The sequence below is a fragment of the Salmo salar genome, chromosome 10 (genome assembly GCF_965601325.2).
Source record: "Salmo salar chromosome 10, fSalSal1, whole genome shotgun sequence".
Lineage (NCBI taxonomy): Eukaryota > Metazoa > Chordata > Actinopteri > Salmoniformes > Salmonidae > Salmo > Salmo salar.
Window position 1 is genome coordinate 29,032,497 of NC_138300.1, and position 20,696 is coordinate 29,053,192.

Sequence of the window (20,696 nt, forward strand, 5' to 3'; positions counted from 1 at the left end):
AAAGTTTTTATTTTTTAACTAGGCAAGTCATTTAAGAACAAACTCTTTTTACAATGACGGCCTACCCCGGCCAAACCTGGAGAATGCTGGGCCAATTGTGTGTCGCCCTAATGACCTGAACAAGAGTTCAGTCTGCAGTAGTCATCTAAAGGCCCTCTGTGTCTCTGCTTATTGGGTTGTTTTGACAGGCTGATCTGGAAGAGCTGGTTATGGACTGGTCTGAGGACAAGAGTGTCGGGGACATCATTCTCAAATACGTGAGTATAACAAGCCTTTGTTCTTAAATATGTTGTATTTAGCCATTTTGGACATTCTGACTGTTCTTCTCTGTCAGTCTAAAGACCTGGTGAAGGCTTACCCACCATTCGTCAACTTCTTTGAGATGAGCAAGGATACGATAGTGAGGTGTGAGAAGCAGAAACCACGTTTCCATGCTTTCCTCAAGGTATGTGAGACTATGTACATTCGTGTATACATCCATGTGAGTGTGGGTTTTGAAGTTACCATATGCCTCATGTTAAAGATCATTCATTTCTCATCTCTTTGTGAATTAAGCTTTGAGAAACACTGTGAGCATGTTTATATGAGTAGTTTGCGACATCTGTCAGGTCTCCTCTCCTTCAACATTAGTGTTTTCTTGCCTCCAGATCAATCAGTCGAAGCCCGAGTGTGGGCGGCAGAAGCTGGTGGAGCTTCTGATTCGCCCCGTGCAGAGACTGCCAAGCGTTGCCCTCCTTCTCAACGGTAGACTACACCACACACACTGCTCACACTTGACAGCCACATGTTGAGCAACATGCTGCATATGTGCCATGATAGAAGTACTAATTGCAATGCATTCTCCTCAGCTGCAGTATGAAGAAGTGTTTCACGGTATTGCAAAACTGTGGTACTTTTTAGATACTACAACATAAACAACGGTTCAGTTGTAGAATTTCTATTACTTTCGGTACTTCTATCAAAATGTGTCTCATGTCATAAACTGACTGAGCGGATCGTGTCTGTCAATTTGTTTGAATTCTCTCAAGGCAGTACTAGGCTTAGTTTCTTGCGCATGCAATGGGGAGTCAGCATTAAGCAATCGCGGGAAACACTTTGAAAGCACTTTTGATGGCCCTTGTTAAAAAGACCAGCTTTCCATCACAACCTCATTTATTTTTCAACTCCTAAAAAAACTAGCGTGAACTGCACTTTTTTGAAACAGTATCAGCATAGTGCTTCGCAATTCGACGTGACTGCATACGGGAGACCGGGGCTGAATGAAATTTGATGTGATTTTAAATGTAACATGGATCAATTGTAACAGGTAGGCAGGCCTACATTACATTTACTGTGTTGCACATTTTTTGGAGAAATGTAAGTCATCAATATGTTGCTAACTAATAAGTTGTAACTAGTTTAGCCTTCCCCCAAAAAATTCTCCCAACTTTCTTTTTTTTGCCGTGGCATCGTTTTGGTATTGTGATACTAAACCTGATATCGAATTCAAAATTCTGTTATCGTGACAACACTAGTATGAAGAGTGCTTGATTTGCAACTGAAGTGTCATGAAGGAAAAAGATGCTCCTCGCCTTTATCCGCTGTTACAAATTTGTCCTTGTCATATCCGTTTGCTGTTGACTTTTCATTATTCTATCAATTATGTATGTTATTGTCCATTGACCCCATCCATGCTGCAGATATTAAGAAGCACACTGCCGATGAAAACCCTGACAGAATCACTTTGGAGAAGGCAATCGAATCACTCAAGGAAGTTATGACGTGAGTCAACTGTGCATTTCCAGCAATGCCTGAAGCATTTTGTTGTGATGAAGTTGAAGCCTCATCCATTATCCCTTACTACAATCATTTTATGTAAATGTGTCAGTTGGCTAAACTGAATGCATTTTATCCCCAGTCATATAAACGAAGACAAGAGAAAGACAGAGGGACAGAAGCAGATCTTTGATGTTGTCTATGAAGTTGACGGCTGCCCTGTAAGTTTGTGTATTTCGTCGCTAGAATGTGGCAAGCTTTGTTGAGCCTTTAATCTGTAAATGGCTGTCCTCAGCACAATAACGGCCAGGCCTCTCCCTATGCGTTCAGGCTGATACCCATATTTCAAATTTCCCTGGGATGCATTTTTCGCACTGTCCAATACATATGTGTATCTTGTAATGCACAGCTTATTGTGCATGTTTCAAGCTACATTCTGGATAGAATTTCTGTTGCGCTGTTTGTATAATGTGAACCAAGCCATTCTTCTGTGTTCTGGTGTCCTGTTTTGAGGTGATTAGAGTGGACTTGAGTTGGTACTAGAGGGAGTGGGAGAGTTGGTACACCTCTGGCTCTGGGCTGTGAGGATAGCTCTTATCTTGATTTGGTTAAACAGCTAGGGCTGTTAGGGTGACCATATTAATGCCACATATTAAGTCACGACCGCTGTCAAATTCCACGTGACCAGGCTTCTCCAAAACTGAGCTCTGATGCCACTGATGGTCATTAGTAGTCTACCAAATTTGCTAACTGTCAGTCACTAATGGCCGGTGCTCAGCACTCTGGTCTCTCTAATCATTCTGACATCAATGCAAATCGAAAATCAAACCGAACACTTCATGAGAGCCCTGACATTCAGAGTTTGAGAGGAATAGAATCGTCTGTTGCGCTGTGAGAGCCAGCTCCTCATAGCTGGTTGATGCATGGAATGAAATCCGTGTTCCTATAAGCCCATTTTGCGCTACATTTCTATAGGCTATGCAATTGAGTGTGAACTGAGTTTTGATGGCCTCTATTAAAAAGAGGATCCCATCAGCTTTCCATTGGCAAGGCCTACTATATATTTATTTCTCAAGTTTCCTAATATTAAGCACTTTGCTTCGCATTACAATCGGAGTAGCCTACCTGGCATGAAATTCATCTGTGGGGAAAGCGTCCTCCATTCGCTATTCAAGTGAATATAGATTATGCCTTTTTTACCCTGCCCATGTTACGACAGGTGCATGAAAATGGTCAATTCCCCTAAAAATAAATCGTTTATATATACTAAATAATGTGAAAGACAAGATTAAATTGAGAATAGTCTGATGGGGTGAGAATATTATCACTTGTGAATGATGCCCAGCGTGTGCAGTCTAAGGCTAGAAAAAGCGCATTTCTGTTCTTCTGAAATAGGCTACATTTTCTTCATATCATGTTTCTTTACACCTGTCTAATAGAAAGCATGAGCTGGTGCACACCCAGAGAAAAGTATTTATTGTGGAGGTGCTGACTAACGGCGAAATAAACTGGAAGCTATAAAAATAGTTGCATACACTATATATACACTACCGGTCAAAAGTCCATATTATGGCAAGAACAGCTCAAATAAGCAAAGAAATGACACTCCATTACTTTAAGACATGAAGGTCAGTCAAGACGGAGAATGTCAAGAACTTTGAACATTTCTTCAAGTGCAGTCGCAAAAACCATCAAGCGCAATGAAGAAACGGGCTCTCATGAGCACCGCCACAGGAATGGAAGACCCAGAGTTGCCTCTGCTGCAGAGGATAAGTTCATTAGTTACCAGCCTCAGAAATTGCAGCCCAAATAAATGCTTCAGAGTTCAAGTAACAGACATATCTCAACATCAACTGTTCAGAGGAGACTGTGTGGATCAGGCCTTCATGGTGGAATTGCTGCAACGAAACCACTACTAAAGGACACCAATAACAAGAAGAGACTTGCTTGGGCCAAGAAACACGAGCAATGGACATTATACCGTTGGAAATCTGTCCTTCGGTCTGATGAGTCCAAATTTGAGATTTTTGGTTCCAATTGCTGTGTCTTTGTGAGATGCAGTGTGTGTGAACGGATGATCTCTGCATGTGTGGTTCCCACCGTGAAGCATGGAGGAGGAGGTGTGATTTGGGGGTGCTTTGCTGGTGAGACTGTGATTTATTTAGAATTCAAGGCACACTTAACCAGCATGGCTACCACATCATTCTGCAGCAATACACCATCCCATCTGGTTTGAGTTTAGTGGGACTATCATTTGTTTTTCAACAGGACAATGACCCAACACACCTCCAGGCTGTGTAAGGGCTATTTGACCAAGGAGAGTGATGGAGTGCTGCATCAGATGACCTCGCCTTCACAATCTACTGACCTCAACCCAATTTAGATGGTTTGGGATGAGTTGGACCACAGAGAGAAAGAAAAGTAGCCAGCAAGTGCTCAGCATATGTGGGAACTCCTTCAAGACTGTTGGAAAAGCATTCCAGCTGAAGCTGATAGAGAGAATGCTAAGAGTTTGAAAAGTTGTCAAGGCAAAGGGTGGCTATTTTGAAGAATCTCAAATATAAAATACATTTTGATTTTAACTTTTTTGGGACATGATTCCATATGTCATTTCATAGTTTTGATGTCTTCACTATTCTACATGTAGAAAATAGTACAAATAAAGAAACCCTTGAATGAGTAGGTGTTCTAAAACATTTGACCGGTACTGTATATTAACTCCCAGTCATTTATTGTTTAACCAATAAATGACTGGGAGTTTATACATATGGAGTGTACTACTCTCTTTGTTTCTTTACACCTGTCTAAATAAATAATGGATTTACTGTGATGGTGTAGGCTATATATTAAATTATTAGACTTTTTAAAATGTAGATGTTCCCAAGATTCGCATCAGTGGATTGTAGGCTATGCGTGGAAGCCGGAGGCGCTAAACGTAAGTTAATTAACGGTCAATTACTTACCGTGAGACCAGCAGTTATTTGTATGACAATCACCGGCTGACAATTTCATGACCGCCACAGCCCTAAGCAGAGCATCCAAATGAATAAGCAGTGAAATTACCAATCTTTAGATTTAGACCCATTTAATTCCAATTAAGGCTCTTTAAAGATGGAATCTGCAGTAGCGGGAAACAGTGCCACCATTATTGTTTTTATTGCAGAGCTGGCAGCATGGTAAAAAATGTTTGCAGTACATATTGTGCTCTATTGCCCATGCAATGGGAAAATACGTTTTTGTTGACTGCAGTAACTTTGCTGTAATATCGCAAACGAACGTGGCAGTTTCACCACTAAGGATTCAAGCTTTAAATGAGGCCTGTGAGTGAATCATGAAGGTATCTCTGGTGACATGTATTTATTTATTCACAAATGGCTGCTGGATGTCTTTGGTTGAGTGTGATATTCATCCTTTCTTTTCTCTCTTTAGGCCAACCTGCTCTCGTCCCACCGCAGCCTGGTCCACAGGGTGGAGACCATCGCCCTGGGAGACAAACCCTGTGACCGAGGCGAAAATGTCACACTCTTTCTCTTCAACGACTGTCTCGAGGTAACGCCCACATCAATTAAATAATACCAAAAGAGCCAGATGGGCTCAATGAAGTACTGAAAATATTTGAAAGGGGGAAAAAAACTACCATTTGAACTGTGGTCTTGCCCACATGCCTCCTTATTGTGACATGGCTTTAGATTGTACAACTTTACAATACACCCCAAACGCTCTCCAAGTTAACACCATCGCTCATTTTCACTATCTTGCCATACCAGCTACTCCCCTTGCCGTCCTCTCACCCTCCCCCTCATTATGAAATCTTTGGAATTTGAAATGCTTAAATGGAGATTGTTGGAGGGGGAAAAAAGTGGATTATTTATCGATGTGCGATATATCGTTGCTGACAGTTTCTTATCTCTCTCCTAATTAGTGAAGTGTTACATTAGTATGGGGGTGAGCAATCAAACCCAGAATGGGTGAGGCGTCCTTATTCAGGAGAGTCAGAGCAGCCTGGTAATGAGGATGGGGAGAGCAGGGGCTGCACTCTTGAATTATTCATTGATTAACTCCTCTGTATTCAGATCTCCACTCCCCTCTGCCCGATAGATATCACCCTGCCTTCATGGGACAGACCCAAACCTCTGCCCCGGCCCCCACACTGGCCATTTAAACGCATGCTAATGACTGGGACCTTTTGCCTTTTATAAGAGGCCCTATTCCTATTGATTTGTCACAGCATAACCTCTATCACCCCTCCCCCTGAGGGGACACATACTTCAGATATGATGTATGTAGTAAAGATACGTTTTATTTGTCAAAGATTATATTATAAAAATCACCAAAATAAAAGCCAGACAGGGACATTTTTAAATTCTAAAAACAATGAATTTAGTAGTTGATTTTATGTTTGGGTAAAAAAACAAATGGAAACATTTTAACAAATAGCGTGCAATTAGCTTTAAATGTATCTTGGCTTCATGGAGAAATGTGTAGAATTGCAAGAAATTGCCTTAACGTTTAAAAAAAATAAATCTTTACATCGCCAAGATGGGGGACTCTAAAGGTTTCTCAAATTCAGACTGGCCGACTGCACCTAAGCCCCTTTTTGATTGAGAATTTTTGTCTGTATTTGCAGATTGCCAGGAAGAGACATAAGGTGATCAGCACATTCAGGAGTCCTCTGGGCCAGACGCGGCCTGCAGCCCAACTCAAACACATCACCCTCATGCCTCTGTCCCAGATCAGGAGGGTCTTGGACCTGCAGGATACAGAGGGTGAGTGAGCCCCAGCTCCTGGCATGTTCTCTACGGAACTACGTAACAGACAGTGCTTAACCCCCTTGATACGATGTCCGAGCCCCCCGCGGAAGTCTAATTAGCATAATAATAACACAAAACCTACAAAATCTGTCAGTTTAAGATATAGGTGATTTTTTGGGGGGGGGGGGGGGATCTGCGGTGAAAGGTGACAGAGCTAGAGCGGTGTTTGTCAGACTGAGATCTAAAATCGATCTTCTCACAAAATCGTCTGTAGTGTCCAAACGGGTTTTGCCTTCAAACTATTGTGACCCCTTTATGGAAAGAGGAGTCTCTCACAAACACGATGGTGTTCTCCGTTTTGAAGTTGGTAAAGCCGATCTGACAACTTCTGTCTGTAGCGTCTGAACAGTTCGGGCTTCACACTAATAAAACCCCCAAACTATTGTGACCCCTCTATGGAAAGATGAGGCTCACGTACACGTTGGTTGTTTTGCTCTCGGACGCCCACAGTTCTCACAAGACTCATCTGAAGGTCCCCCAGTGTCAGTCGAAATAATTAATGGAAGTACTGTATACAGTGCATTCTGAAAGTATTCAGACTCGTTTACTTTTTCCACATTACGTTACAGCCTTATTATAAAATGGATCAATTAATTTTTTTCCCTCCAATCTACCCCATAATGACAAAGCAAAAAAACATTTTTTAAATGTTTGCAAATGTATAAAAAAATCTGCATCGATCTGCACGCAGTACCCCGTTATGACAAAGCAAAAACAGGTTTTTAGAAATGTGTTAATTTATTACAAATACATAACTGAAATATCACATTTACCTAAGTTTTCACACCCTTTACTCAGTACTTTGTTGAAGCACCTTTTTGGCAACGAGTCTTCTTGTGTATGATGCTACAAGCTTGGCACAACTATATTTGGGGAGTTTCTCCCATTCTTCTCTGCAGATCATCTCAAGCTCTCAGGTTAGATGGGGAGTGTCGCTGCACAGCAATGTTCAGGGCTCTGGCTGTGTGTTTTAGAGTCATCCTGTTGGAAGATTAACCTTTTCCCCAGTCTGTCCTGAGTGCCGATTAATCTACCACGTGCTTCATAACCACGGTTGCTATTTACTCTTATTTTCATATAAACCAAAATATAGCCATAAAAATAAGAGAACATATTCTAACATGGCATGGTCATTTATACAGTAAATATAATACAGGTGGATATGGTGGGATTTCTTTTGCTCTGACATGCACTGTCAACTGTGGGACCTTTTTATATAGACTGGTGTGTGCCTTTCCAAATGTCAAATCAATTGAATTTAACACAGGTGGACTCCAAGTGGTAGAAACATCTCAAGGATGATCAATGGAAACAGGATGCACCTGAGCTCAATTTTGAGTCTCATAGCAAATGGTCTGATACTTATGTAAATAAGGTATTTCGGTTTTGTATTTCATAATACATTTTCAATTTTTTGGGGGGCATTATGGGATATTGTGTGTAGATTGATTGGGGGGGGGGTTATTTAATACATTTTAGAATAAGGCTGTAATGTAACAAAAGGTGGGGAAGGGGTCTGAATACTTTCCGAATGCACTGTATATGGAGACTTAAGTGCCAGAAATAAGGGGTTAAATACATGTCAAAACCATTTCAAATATTCCCTGATCTTTCTTATCTCTCAGATTTATAGGACAGACACTTCAGAACAAACTTCCTTTAGATCTTTTTGGGGGTGTTATCTGTTCCATGTAGTGAATCTGTTATTCAATGTGTTTGTATGGGCTCATACTGTAGCAGTAAGGCCCCCCCCCCCAAAAAAAAATATATATATTTATATCACACACACACACACAATTTCTAACAGATGCCTCAAGTCCTCAACTGGCAGCTTCATTAAATACTACCCGCAAAACACCAGCCTCAACGTCAACAGTGAAGAGGCGACTCCGGGATGCTGGCCTTCCTAGGCAGAGTTCCTCTCTCCGGTGTCTGTGTTCTTTTGCCCATCTTAATATTTTCTTTTTATTTGCCAGTCTGAGAGATGGCTTTTCCTTTGCAACTCTGCCTAGGAAGGCCAGCATCCCCGAGTCGCCTCTTCACTGTTCACGTTGAGACTGGTGTTTTGTGGGTACTATTTAATGAAGCTGCCAGTTGAGGACTTGAGGCATCTGTTTCTCAAACTAGACACTCTAATGTACTTGTCCTCTTGCTCAGTTGTGCACCGGGGCCTCCCACTCCTCTCTCTACTCTGGTTAGAGCCAGTTTGCGCTGTTCTGTGAAGGGAGTAGTACACAGCATTGTACAAGATCTTGTTTCATGGCAATTTCTCGCATGGAATAGCCTTCATTTTTTAGAACAAGAATAGACTGATGAGTTTCAGAAGAAAGTTCTTTGTTTCTGGACATTTTGAGCCTTTAATCAAACCCACAAATGCTTATGCTCCAGATAATCAACTAGTCTAAAGAAGGCCAGTTTTATTGCTTCTTTAATCAGAACAACAATGAACAGCTGTGCTAACATAATTGCAAAAGGGTTTTCTAATGATCAATTAGCCTTTTAAAAATGATAAACTTGGATTAGCTAACACAACGTGCCATTGGAACACAGGAGTGATGGTTGCTGATAATGGGCCTCTATACGCCTATGTAGATATTCCATTAATAATCAGCCGTTTCCAGCTACAATAGTCATTTACAACAATATCTACACTGTATTTCTGATCAAGTTTGATATTTTAATGGACAAAGAATGAGCTTTTCTTTATAAAAACAAGGACATTTCTAAGTGACCCCAAACTTTTGAACGTGTGTGTGGATGGATATATGTATGGCTAGCTCCAGCTCTGAATTCTAAATGAAGTAGCTAAGTGATCCTTAGTATGAACATTTCCATATAGCTATAGCTTAGTAGAACCCCCCCCCCCCCCCCCAGCTTAGACTCTTGTGGGTGAACGTTATTATTAAGCAACAGGATAGTGCTGGTTTGTGTGACTCTTTCGGGTGAATACGGTATTCTCTGAGCATGTTTATTGCTAATTCTGTCCTTCTCTCCCCTGTATCCTTTTGGTCATGTGAAATCTCATTCATAAGTATACTGGATAGCCTAATGTTGGGAGTCAACAGTAAGTGTCTGATATGACAGCCCAGACATAATCAAGTAAACATATCTCTCCTCTCTCCCACTAGCAGTGACTCAGCTCATGTTTGGCCTTGTCCAAGAGCTGCTAGGTTTAATTTCACTGTCAGTATGCACTGTATTAGCTATAAGCAGTGTATGTTGATTAGGGCTATGACAGTCATGGAGTTTTTGTTAATATTGGTCAGCCAAATGACTGGTCACGGTTATAAGCACATTTTCTCCTCTATGAATGTGCTGCCATAGAAATGATTCAATAGAATTGGCGTCCCCATTCAAGTCAATGATGTCGTAGTGGGTGGACTGGCGGCCATTGCGAGTGTAAGAAACGTATAGGAGGTGTACCTATCAATATGTGCTGTGGTTTTTGAGTCAACTCAACTGACATTACAAAAAAACGCATTCCATTTGCGTGAGCCACATTGCTAACATAATTTGTATGAACATTCTACATTACCATGGAAATTATTGCATCACAATACCAGGCAGCCTTTGCGAGTGTACCAATGAGTTTACCAGTCAAATTGCAAGGGCTGGAGGTTCCAATTCTATTCATTTTATTTCTGTGCTGCTGCAGGGAGGGGGGTGTTGCCTAGGCATCCGAAGACTAGTTTGCTACAACACTGCTTGTTTCAGCAAGGACTAACAAAGTTTCAATACGTTAAGAGTCCACCTTACCGCAGAAATGGACTCGACCGCACGAATTCCCGGCTGTCTCGTCTTAAGTCACCTTTTTGTTACACACACAATAACCCGGTTATGACTACAGTAATTGTGCCAGCCCTAGTGTTGATACATACAGAGATGCCCCTCTACGTGTCTTAAAGAGAAATGGATGAAATGTTTGGGCAGCTTATTCTTTACATCGAGTCGACCAAACCAGAAAGCTCAAATCTTTCTCCTTACCCCTTCTCCCTTTCTCAGATTGCCATAATGCCTTTGCCCTGGTGGTGCGCCCGCCCACGGAGCAGGAGAATCTTCTCTTCAGCTTCCAGCTGACTACTGAGGACACAATGAAGTCAACCTGGCTGAAGATGCTCTGTCGCCAGGTGGCCAATACCATCTGCAAGGCTGACGCGGTGAGAGACGCGAGAGACAGTGGTCCACTGAGCCGCTATAGGCCAGACGGGGCTGGGTGGGAGGGCTCCTGAGAACACAAGCTGTAACACATGCTGCCTGTCTGCTCGTCCTCTCACTAACACAGCCAGACTGGCCGAAGGGACCAAGGCATCCCTCACTGGTCTGGTGTCCTCATGTAGAACAGTGTCTGGATTCTGGAGGTTGAAGAGGACACAAATTCTATTATTTAATTATTTAGGCCACTTTTATTACACTTACAAATTATATTGCGCAAGAGTCCTTTTTGGTCATTTTAATTCTATTAGATTGTCCTCTATGGTTAAACTGGAAGATGGATTAATGTAATTAGAAGTGGAATTGTATTTGAACTTTAACACTTCAGACATAGATGGGTTGGTTTTTCTCCTCCACAGGTCTTTTCACTGATGTAGTATTAGGGATTGATTGAGGAAGCTAGCTAGTAATTGGCTGCTACAGACAGACGTATGTTTCCCATCATAATTAAAAACAGGCGCAATAAGCTTCGGCGGTGTGCCCGGGCTGTTCCAGCTCTGAGTGAGGTGTCCACTAGGTGGCGATGTAAACCTCTACTACCACCTGGGCTTGCGATCTTAATTGATTCACTGGCTCTCCCCGCACCCTGAATACCAATGAGCTCCAGCTGCTTGCAAAAACGGACAACTGCTTCTCACTCTTTGCATTTTGACAGCGTTGCAGAATGGGCTGGATATTTATATTTGTTTCTGTTTTAAACAGCAAGATCTAATTCAGTGCACTGAGCCTGACTCTGTCCAAGTGAGCACAAAGGATATGGACAGCACGCTGAGTAAAGCCTCTAGAGTCATCAAAAAGACTTCAAAGAAGGTAAAATGGGCTCCGAATTAGCCCGTCTCACTCCTGTATTCCACACAGGCCTATGCTGGATTTTAGACATGTTCACAGCTGCATGTTAGAAAGAGCTATTTTGAGTCAGGTTTTGAGTGTTTGTGTGACTGTGTTTACACCCCAGGTAACGAGAGCCTTTTCCTTCACCAAAACACCCAAACGGGTGATCCAGAGAGCCTTCATGGCCAACAGCACCCCAGATGACAAGAGCCCTGGCCCTAGCTCTGAGAACATGAGCCGTGTGGGCAGCAGTGCCACCCTGTCTGTAAGTTCATCCAACCATCTACTTTCAAGTCCAAGCCTTGAACAAGGCTTATCTAACCAAGTCAAGAGGCTAAAGGGGCATATTACAAGTCAAAAGGAGGTTAACAGGGCTATGGCAGAGGAAACATACGTAATTTAAGATTCTGACATGGGCTGTCTAATTGCACCATGTACCTTGTTTCCCTCTGAAGATCCATTTGCAGTGCTCTCCAAAGCATGATGGTAAATGGGTTACACATTAGGAGTTTGTCTAACGGTGAAATTGCTGTTCCTCCAGTGCAAGCCATTTGTATTTTGATAATGGCTGCAGTTTTCACATGCCTGTTGAACTTTTAGACATTTATTTCCTGTTCTTCTAACTGCGTCAGTGATGTCAGGCTTAATTTAAAAAAAATCTTTGATTACCCTTTTTCTGAGCAAGGTTACCTTCTTGATATTTGTCTTTCCTTTTACTAAAACGGTAAAGATTAATCATACAACACTAAATATTTGAAGAAAGTTACTGCTCTCAAACTTGGCTATTAAAAAGGGATTTTAAGTGCACCTTGGTGCAGTGGTGGGATAAGTAGTCTGTCTTGTGAGTTCTCTCCCCCAATACTCTGACCCCCCCCCCCATGCTCTGATTTGTGACTGTGTAGATGGCTCGCTCTACCTCCACATTCAACCTCAGTGGTTCCGCCAAGGACTCTGCTGCTGCTGTGGTGCAGCGCTCGAACTCCCTGGACAACGCCCCCTGTCCCCGGCTCCGCGTTCCCGTCTGTATTCACACCCCCGATCCCACCCCTAGTCTACCCTGCCCTGAGGAGACCCCACCTAGACCCCAACCCACCCATACCATGCCTCCTTACTCTACCAGCCCCCCTTCCTTGAGGGTCCCGTCCAAAGGGAGGATTCCCCCTGGGGCTTGCCGGTACCTGCAGGTCCCCTACTCTGACACCCGCAAGGCAGGCTGCCTGAGCCCCCGCAAAGAGACCCTCCTATAGGTGGCTGACTGACCTCAGACTGATGTGAGCATCACTACGCTGGCTTTAACTCACTGGGATAGGTGCTTGGGTGATGGCTGTCTCACTGACTAACTCCTAATTCCTGGACTGTGCTGGCACCAGGGCTCAAAATAAATACAAATATTGGTTGCACTGGTGCTCATAATTTAAAGGTGCTTGACAGGATTTTTGCATTGTAGATTTAAGAAAACATCCATAATATACTGCTCAAAAAAATAAAGGGAACACTTAAACAACACATCCTAGATCTGAATGAAAGAAATCATCTTATTAAATACTTTTTTCTTTACATAGTTGAATGTGCTGACAACAAAATCACTCAAAAATAATCAATGGAAATCCAATTTATCAACCCATGGAGGTCTGGATTTGGAGTCACACTCAAAATTAAAGTGGAAAACCACACTACAGGCTGATCCAACTTTGATGTAATGTCCTTAAAACAAGTCAAAATGAGGCTCAGTAGGGTGTGTGGCCTCCACGTGCCTGTATGACCTCCCTACAACGCCTGGGCATGCTCCTGATGAGGTGGCGGATGGTCTCCTGAGGGATCTCCTCCCAGACCTGGACTAAAGCATCCGCCAACTCCTGGACAGTCTGTGGTGCAGCGTGGCGTTGGTGGATGGAGTGAGACATGATGTCCCAGATGTGCTCAATTGGATTCAGGTCTGGGGAACGGGCGGGCCAGTCCATAGCATCAATGCCTTCCTCTTGCAGGAACTGCTGACACACTCCAGCCACATGAGGTCTAGCATTGTCTTGCATTAGGAGGAACCCAGGGCCAACCGCACCAGGATATGGTCTCACAAGGGGTCTGAGGATCTCATCTCGGTACCTAATGGCAGTCAGGCTACCTCTGGCGAGCACATGGAGGGCTATGCGGCCGCCCCAAAGAAATGCCACCCCACACCATGACTGACCCCGCCAAACCGGTCATGCTGGAGGATGTTGCAGGCAGCAGAATGTTCTCCACGGCATCTCCAGACTCTGTCACGTCTGTCACATGCTCAGTGTGAACCTGCTTTCATCTGTGAAGAGCACAGGGCGCCAGTGGCGAATTTGCCAATCTTGGTGTTCTCTGGCAAATGCCAAACGTCCTGCACGGTGTTGGGCTGTAAGCACAACCCCCACCTGTGGACGTCGGGCCCTCATACCACCCTCATGGAGTCTGTTTCTGACCGTTTGAGCAGACACATGCACATTTGTGGCCTGCTGGAGGTCATTTTGCAGGGCTCTGGCAGTGCTTCTCCTGCTCCTCCTTGCACAAAGGCGGAGGTAGCGGTCCTGCTGCTGGGTTGTTGCCCTCCTACGGCCTCCTCCACGTCTCCTGATGTACTGGCCTGTCTCCTGGTAGCGCCTCCATGCTCTGGACACTACGCTGACAGACACAGCAAACCTTCTTGCCACAGCTCGCATTGATGTGCCATCCTGGATGAGCTGCACTACCTGAGCCACTTGTGTGGGTTGTAGACTCCGTCTCATGCTACCACTAGAGTGAAAGCACCGCCAGCATTCAAAAGTGACCAAAACATCAGCCAGGAAGCATAGGAACTGAGAAGTGCCCACCTGCAGAACCACTCCTTTATTGGGGGTGTCTTGCTAATTGCCTTTAATTTCCACCTGTTGTCTATTCCATTTGCACAACAGCATGTGAAATTTATTGTCAATCAGTGTTGCTTCCTAAGTGGACAGTTTGATTTCACAGAAGTGTGATTGACTTGGAGTTACATTGTGTTGTTTAAGTGTTCCCTTTATTTTTTTGAGCAGTGTATATCTGCAGTAATAGTGGAATGATAGTCTTTCACAGTATTACTTACCCGCCAGTGTTGTAATTGGCTGTGATATTCGACTGTTGATTTCTGCCGCCGGAGCAGCAAAATGTGAAAGCTGTTCTGACTTTGGCTGCGTTATCTAATGGAAATCGCTCTGTCATTTCCTTGTTGCTAAAATTCACACTGTAAACTCAATTTCAGTTTGTGAGAAGAAGCACTAAATGGTGTAGGGAGTCATTGTACCATCTTAAATCGCTGTGAAATATATTTTCAGTCAAATATTGTTTTCACAGCCGTTTGAAGCTGGTTGAGTAACGGTTTGACTTGCGATATAGATCAAAACACTTGGGTGAATTGTTGGAATCATACTTATTATTCGAATTCTATGGTTGGTGTTTGGCATGGCATCAAATGAAAAGCCAGGTATGGGTTATAACAGGGTAGGAACCAAAGTGTTGGTCAGTGTTTCCCAGGGGACTATAATCACTTTTCAATAGACATTACATTTAGACAAAGGTTTTAAAGTAGACCATCTGATTCAGAACATGCCATTGTACAAACATGCTGATCTACACCAATACTGGTAGCAACCTGTATTAGCGCTAATGTTTGCTTTGCCCTAGCTAGTGCATTTTGCTAAATGGCATTTAGCTATCCAGCTAGCGATAAACATTAGCGAATAGCAAAACTTTAGACACATGCCAGCTTTCTTAGATTAACTTGCGTTTTGCAGAGCGCAAGATACACAAACTAGTAGTCTAATAGAGAGAACATGTGGATCCATATTTAGAAGCAGCTTGGGAAGCAGCATCGCTCTTGTTTTTTAAGAATATATTGAGTGCATAAATTGACAGCATGCTGAAAGAATAAACAGCTGTGGAGAAACTGCTGCCTGCTTGAGTGACGGGGCGGGGCTTGTCTGGCCTGGGAACTGGAAGCAAGCAGCCCCTGGAGGGAGAGGACTAGCACTCAGAAGCTGCGGTAAAGCAAAGCCTAATAATCATAACAATTATCTAGGTTCGTTATTTTTTGTTCAGCCGGTCTTGTTTGAGCAGTGTAGGGAAATATTGTTTGGTATTGGATTTTTTTTAGCCGCAATGGTTCTCAAATAAAACTCCAGGTTGTACATGCAGCCTTTAGAGCCCTGGGTGGAACTCACTCTCCTGATCTCTGTGGGCTTTTACTTATCTGCTGCACACCTCACTCACTCAGTTCCGCTAACATCCGCCTGAAGCACCGGGCAGACGCTCACTCAAGCTTTTACATAAACCCCCTCAATCCGTTTTGGAATAAGGAGGGATGTATTTTTACAGCAGTCACGGCAGCGAATGATTTGGTAATGATATATGTCCTCCAAAGCAGTAAATGTTGTGGTGACAGTTATTTAATCATTCTCCCACTAATTTAATCCAATAAAGCCAACATCTGTGTGTCACATGATGCTTGAGTGTTTGGATGGAGGCTCCAGACCTTTTGGCAATCCATCACTGGGCATTTGTGAAACCCTGGCACTGGCTTCATGTCTGTCCTGTACAGTCTGGTCATTGCTTTTCCACTGCTATTGATCCCAGGTCCTCACATTAAACCATAATGTCACCTCAAATCTCATTAACATGACTAGGCCCTGTTGAAGTGAAATTGTGTGGTGGTGTTTATAGCAACAAGCACGCAATGAGGTGCTGGTGCATAAATTGGGTTGCTATTCAGGCTGGCCTTTCCTTTCACCCTGGCATTAGCCAGCAGCAGCCTTAATGAAGGAGTATACATGACACGTACCTGTTTACGCTCCTACCTTTAACACTCGTCTCTCCATAGGGCAGACTCTTAATAAGAGTCAAATATGTATGCATTTTAACCAGCCAGACCCTGTGCTTCCCCAGAAAACACCCTGCATTTATGCAGCACCTTTTCATGTTCAAGTTTCTGCAGTAACATATAAGTACTTGGGTTCCTTTTCAATATAACTGATTCATCCACAGTAATAAGCAGAGAGAGAACCACATCTTTATAACATGACAAAATGTTGTGAATGGTTTAAACGCTTGTTTTGCAAGTTGGGCAGAGAACAGAAATATTCTATTGGCGTTGCTCGATTAGTTCAATGCCAACATTTGGCTGGGAAGGCTGAATGTAAAAGTAATTAAATGAGACTGGTGCATATAAAACGACCTTGTATCCTTCACTAAGCACTTCCCACAAGATTGCTTCTGCGGCCCACATGACAATCCATCTTCGTGTCGAGGCTTTTAAACTGTCCTCCAGAAGTCCCAGCGTATACTTGTGATCAGAAAGCCCTCATATAGAAGAACTTAAGTAAACACTCAAGTAACTCATTGTCCTTAAACTAACACTCGAGGGGTCATTTCTGTTTTGGAACACAATCAATTTCCTAATTTAATCGATGTCCCTGTTCTGTTCCCACCAGGCGATGCACTCTCCCTCCATGGTCAACCTGCCGTCCATGTTTGAGAGGAAGTACCACACGTTCAGTCGCTCCACAACCCACCTGTTCTGATTGACTCAGAGGGGATAAACCCAGCACGCTGTTCTGCACCGTGCACCCCTCACTGTAATTCAATTAGCTCACCTTTCTGCAATGGTACTGCTGATTGGCATGTTCTGTAAGTGTTTTAATTAACACAAGTTCAGGCAGATATTGTCCGACTTGGAAAATGAAGGATGTATACCCTTGTATTTAGTGTTTACTTGCAATGTTACAAGTTGGCTTCGTGTGTTAGACATTTTGACATATGTAATAAACAGCCACATATATAGAGAAGATATTCACTGACATTTTATATAGTTTTGTCGTAGAGGTATATAATTCACTGAATGATTAACCAATGAAACTATTTCTTTGTTTTATGGGAACAAGCCTGTTGGTTTCACTTACTATAGTTTCCAGCTTTTATAAAGCTCTTGAAATGTTTTTACTTTTTATACAAATGATCAGGAATATTGGAACAAAAGCAAACATAAGCTGTAAGTCTGTCTGTTTGCTGTAGTTTTTAGGTGATTATTTTGTTGTCTAGTGGTTGTTTTTGTTCAGAAGGGACTAGGAATGATGCTGCAGTACATATTTATTCTCCATAATCATTTTGTAAATAGTCTTTAAAAAGTATCTTTCTCTCTTGCTATTAATGTGTAAATGTGCCTCTATCCTGATTGTCTGTAATTATCGGTACTGTATCATCTTCCAATGTATCTGTATCCAACGCACTTACACATGTACATGATCCAACTTTAAGCTTATTTCTGGTGGTTTATTCAATTATAGGGTGTTGTTCACTACTTCTTTTGTCAGATGAATTAAAAAATAAATCAGCACCCCCATCCCCATTCATCTGGATTGAATAGTGGCTATTATTATACAGTCACTTATGGTTTGGAATTGAATTATTTTAATAAAATCCCTGTATGAATTATGTGTTTGGGATGTTTTTTGGGGGAGGTTTACATTATTTTTGAACAAAAACATGCATCTGGACTTCACCCATCTACCTATTCAGTTACTTTCTCATTCATTATGTCCTTGGTGTATTATCCTCCTTTAATACTTGGGGGGGAAGAGAAAATCTGAACCTGGTAGGCTGTGGAGTTCTGCAAAGAAATTACCAGGAAGCAATAAATGGCTGCCTGAAATGACGTGTTCATTTGTAAAGTGTTAACTGGATACCATTTGCTTGCCTTAAGCATCCTTTGACCACTCTTGACGTGTTCAGAATAGCCCACTCTAAAGTGAGACACGTCAGCAATGCTCATTGTCTCAATTTGAGCACGACATGTACATTACTGGACAAAGCAAGCAGTCTATGAGCTATCATGTGTAAAGCAATGAATGTGATAACTTCCTTATTTGGCACTTTTTGCGACAGCTACTGGCCTATTAAGGTTCAAGTAACTCACTTGAAAGGTGTCTTTTTAATATTATCCCCTTTATTTTTGCCGTTTCTACATTTGTATTCAAGCTCAGTATAGCACACACATCCTCCCCATCCAGTCTGTTCAAAGGGCCAGATGATAAGCAGCCTCCTGGATAGTGAGCCAAAGCTAGAGCCCAGAGGCAAAGGGAGACCAGGGAATACCACAGTGAAAAGGCACCCATTAGAGGACACACTCTTTTCATATTTGCCTTTCCTCCACTTCAAAGCAGATCTGTCAGGCCAGTTAAAGGGGAACTGCACCCGCTGATTTGGCCTCGTTTTTTTTTGGCTTGCTCTTCAAGAAAAGCTGGCAGCTGTGACAGAAGCCAAATGTGAGTTGGCTTGGGGGTGTGGTTTGATGTGGGTGTGTCTTGGTGGCAAGGACACACCCATCTGTCAGAACCTTGCCTGCAGCAGTTTCCTCCCACTCAATCACAACAAACCTCCAGGTTGAGTTAAATAACTACAGGCAGATGTATGGTGAGATGCCGGAGGAAGCTTTGAATAGGTCAGTAGCCTATAGAGTGATATGGAAGAATGCAAATGCTGAATTTATGTACATATTCTAAACTAAGTGTTTTGATAAGTTTCAAATCTAGTAACAGGTACATGTAGAATAAACAAACCTTTACATAATACCATAGAAGCAGTGTTCTGCCAATATAAAATGTGTACCTTTCATTGTCATTCCCAGCTGAAACAGATATTTTGTATCAGCATTTTGTCTTTTTGTAATGGGGCTACCTTGGCAAACATGTCAGAGTGAAACCGGGGTTTCCCAAACTTGTTCCAAATTTGATTACCAATGGCAAGTAGGATAGGTAATATCTAAAACACAAACAGGTAATATGTTGAAGTTTGAACAGGTCAGACAATACCTACCCAATTATGGTCTCCCTATCAAACGACCGAGGCTGGCAAATGGAGAGAGACCTGGCAAAAGCATCTACAGTCCTCTTCATCTGTAGAAACAGGCAGAGTTCATCAGTGACACAAATTCTGGACATTTCTGCTGTACTATATTATTAGTAATCATTTTCAGTCCCACATTGTGGATGTGTTGAGTGCCAGGTCTCTCTCCATTCAGAGACGTCAGTATCAAGTCTGTCTGTCGGTCATGACTCCTTCACATCATCTTGCAAGTCTCCAAGTGCTGGCTCCATAGATGCATCTGTGAACACATACAGTAACTGTTCTATTACCAACTGCACTTAGGATAGGTGATATCTGACAAACATATATTATGTTGAAGTTTGAACAGGTCAGACTTAACCTAACTAATTCTGGTCTCCCCATCGACGACCATTGGTGAGCAGGCAAGAGGTAAGACTGGAGGTAAGGTCTTTGCCAGAGTCATTGATGGGCATGGCAGCGTAGATCAGCGCCTTGCCCCACATCAAAGATACTGGTCGGTAAAAATAAATAAATAAAACACACACACACAGATTACATTACCAATGGTAGTTATGATTAGCATGGTGGAAGGAACCAACTTGATTGCTGCATTCACCTTCCTACTAGACTTCAGATATCATATGTGGTTCCACCAGGCTAGGTTACGAAGGTAAATTGGGACAAAACTCAAAACTGTTTTGTCATCAAGCTGATTCAAGTTTCCTCTCTGTTCCATTTATAGGAATTCTCACAGCTAGTGCATGTCTATGTGATACTGAGGGTCACCTTGCTGGACTTCTCTATGTTGCATGTTCGGTTGCAAACGGGACATCCTCATAAACAATGTACTTCATCTTATGAGGTGGCATTGACTGGGAGGGCCTGTGACAGGGTGATATAGGTTTATGAAGCCATCTGTGTCATCAGGGCAGTAACTTGGTCAAGCTAATTCTAGGTCGTCACTAGTTACCACAGCCATAAAGTCATATAGGCTGCCCATTTCTACAATTTCTCTTCTTAATATGTGATTTTAAACCAAACCTTAACCATGCTGCTAACCTTATGCCTAACACCAACCTTAAATTAAGACCAAAAAACAAAATGTTTGTTTTCATGAATTTTTACGATTGACAATTTTGACTTGTGGCTGTGGTAACTAGTTGAAACCATAATTATATGCTTTGACTGTAGCTCCAGATTGGATTATATTCAGGCAGGTAATGCTATTGC

At 42.6% G+C, this 20,696-nt stretch overlaps 1 protein-coding gene across 5 annotated transcripts in view; it reads left to right on the forward strand.

Annotated features, from left to right (window-relative positions):
* Positions 1–18,071, forward strand: part of ect2 (epithelial cell transforming 2) — a 29,466-nt gene extending 11,395 nt beyond the window's left edge. For 3 of the 5 annotated variants that reach the window (XM_082956879.1, XM_082956880.1, XM_014216722.3), the window contains 12 exons: positions 189–257; positions 335–445; positions 648–744; positions 1,680–1,761; positions 1,898–1,976; positions 5,185–5,304; positions 6,383–6,521; positions 10,569–10,723; positions 11,481–11,588; positions 11,734–11,874; positions 12,512–12,880; positions 17,075–18,071. In XM_082956879.1, coding sequence (XP_082813005.1) covers positions 189–257; positions 335–445; positions 648–744; positions 1,680–1,761; positions 1,898–1,976; positions 5,185–5,304; positions 6,383–6,521; positions 10,569–10,723; positions 11,481–11,588; positions 11,734–11,874; positions 12,512–12,856 — 1,446 coding nt within the window. In that variant the 3' untranslated portion in view covers positions 12,857–12,880; positions 17,075–18,071. The remainder of the gene's footprint in view (positions 1–188; positions 258–334; positions 446–647; positions 745–1,679; positions 1,762–1,897; positions 1,977–5,184; positions 5,305–6,382; positions 6,522–10,568; positions 10,724–11,480; positions 11,589–11,733; positions 11,875–12,511; positions 12,881–17,074) is intronic. The other 2 variants (XM_082956881.1, XM_082956882.1) reach the window with 1 other exon arrangement.
* Positions 18,072–20,696: the final 2,625 nt, after the last annotated feature.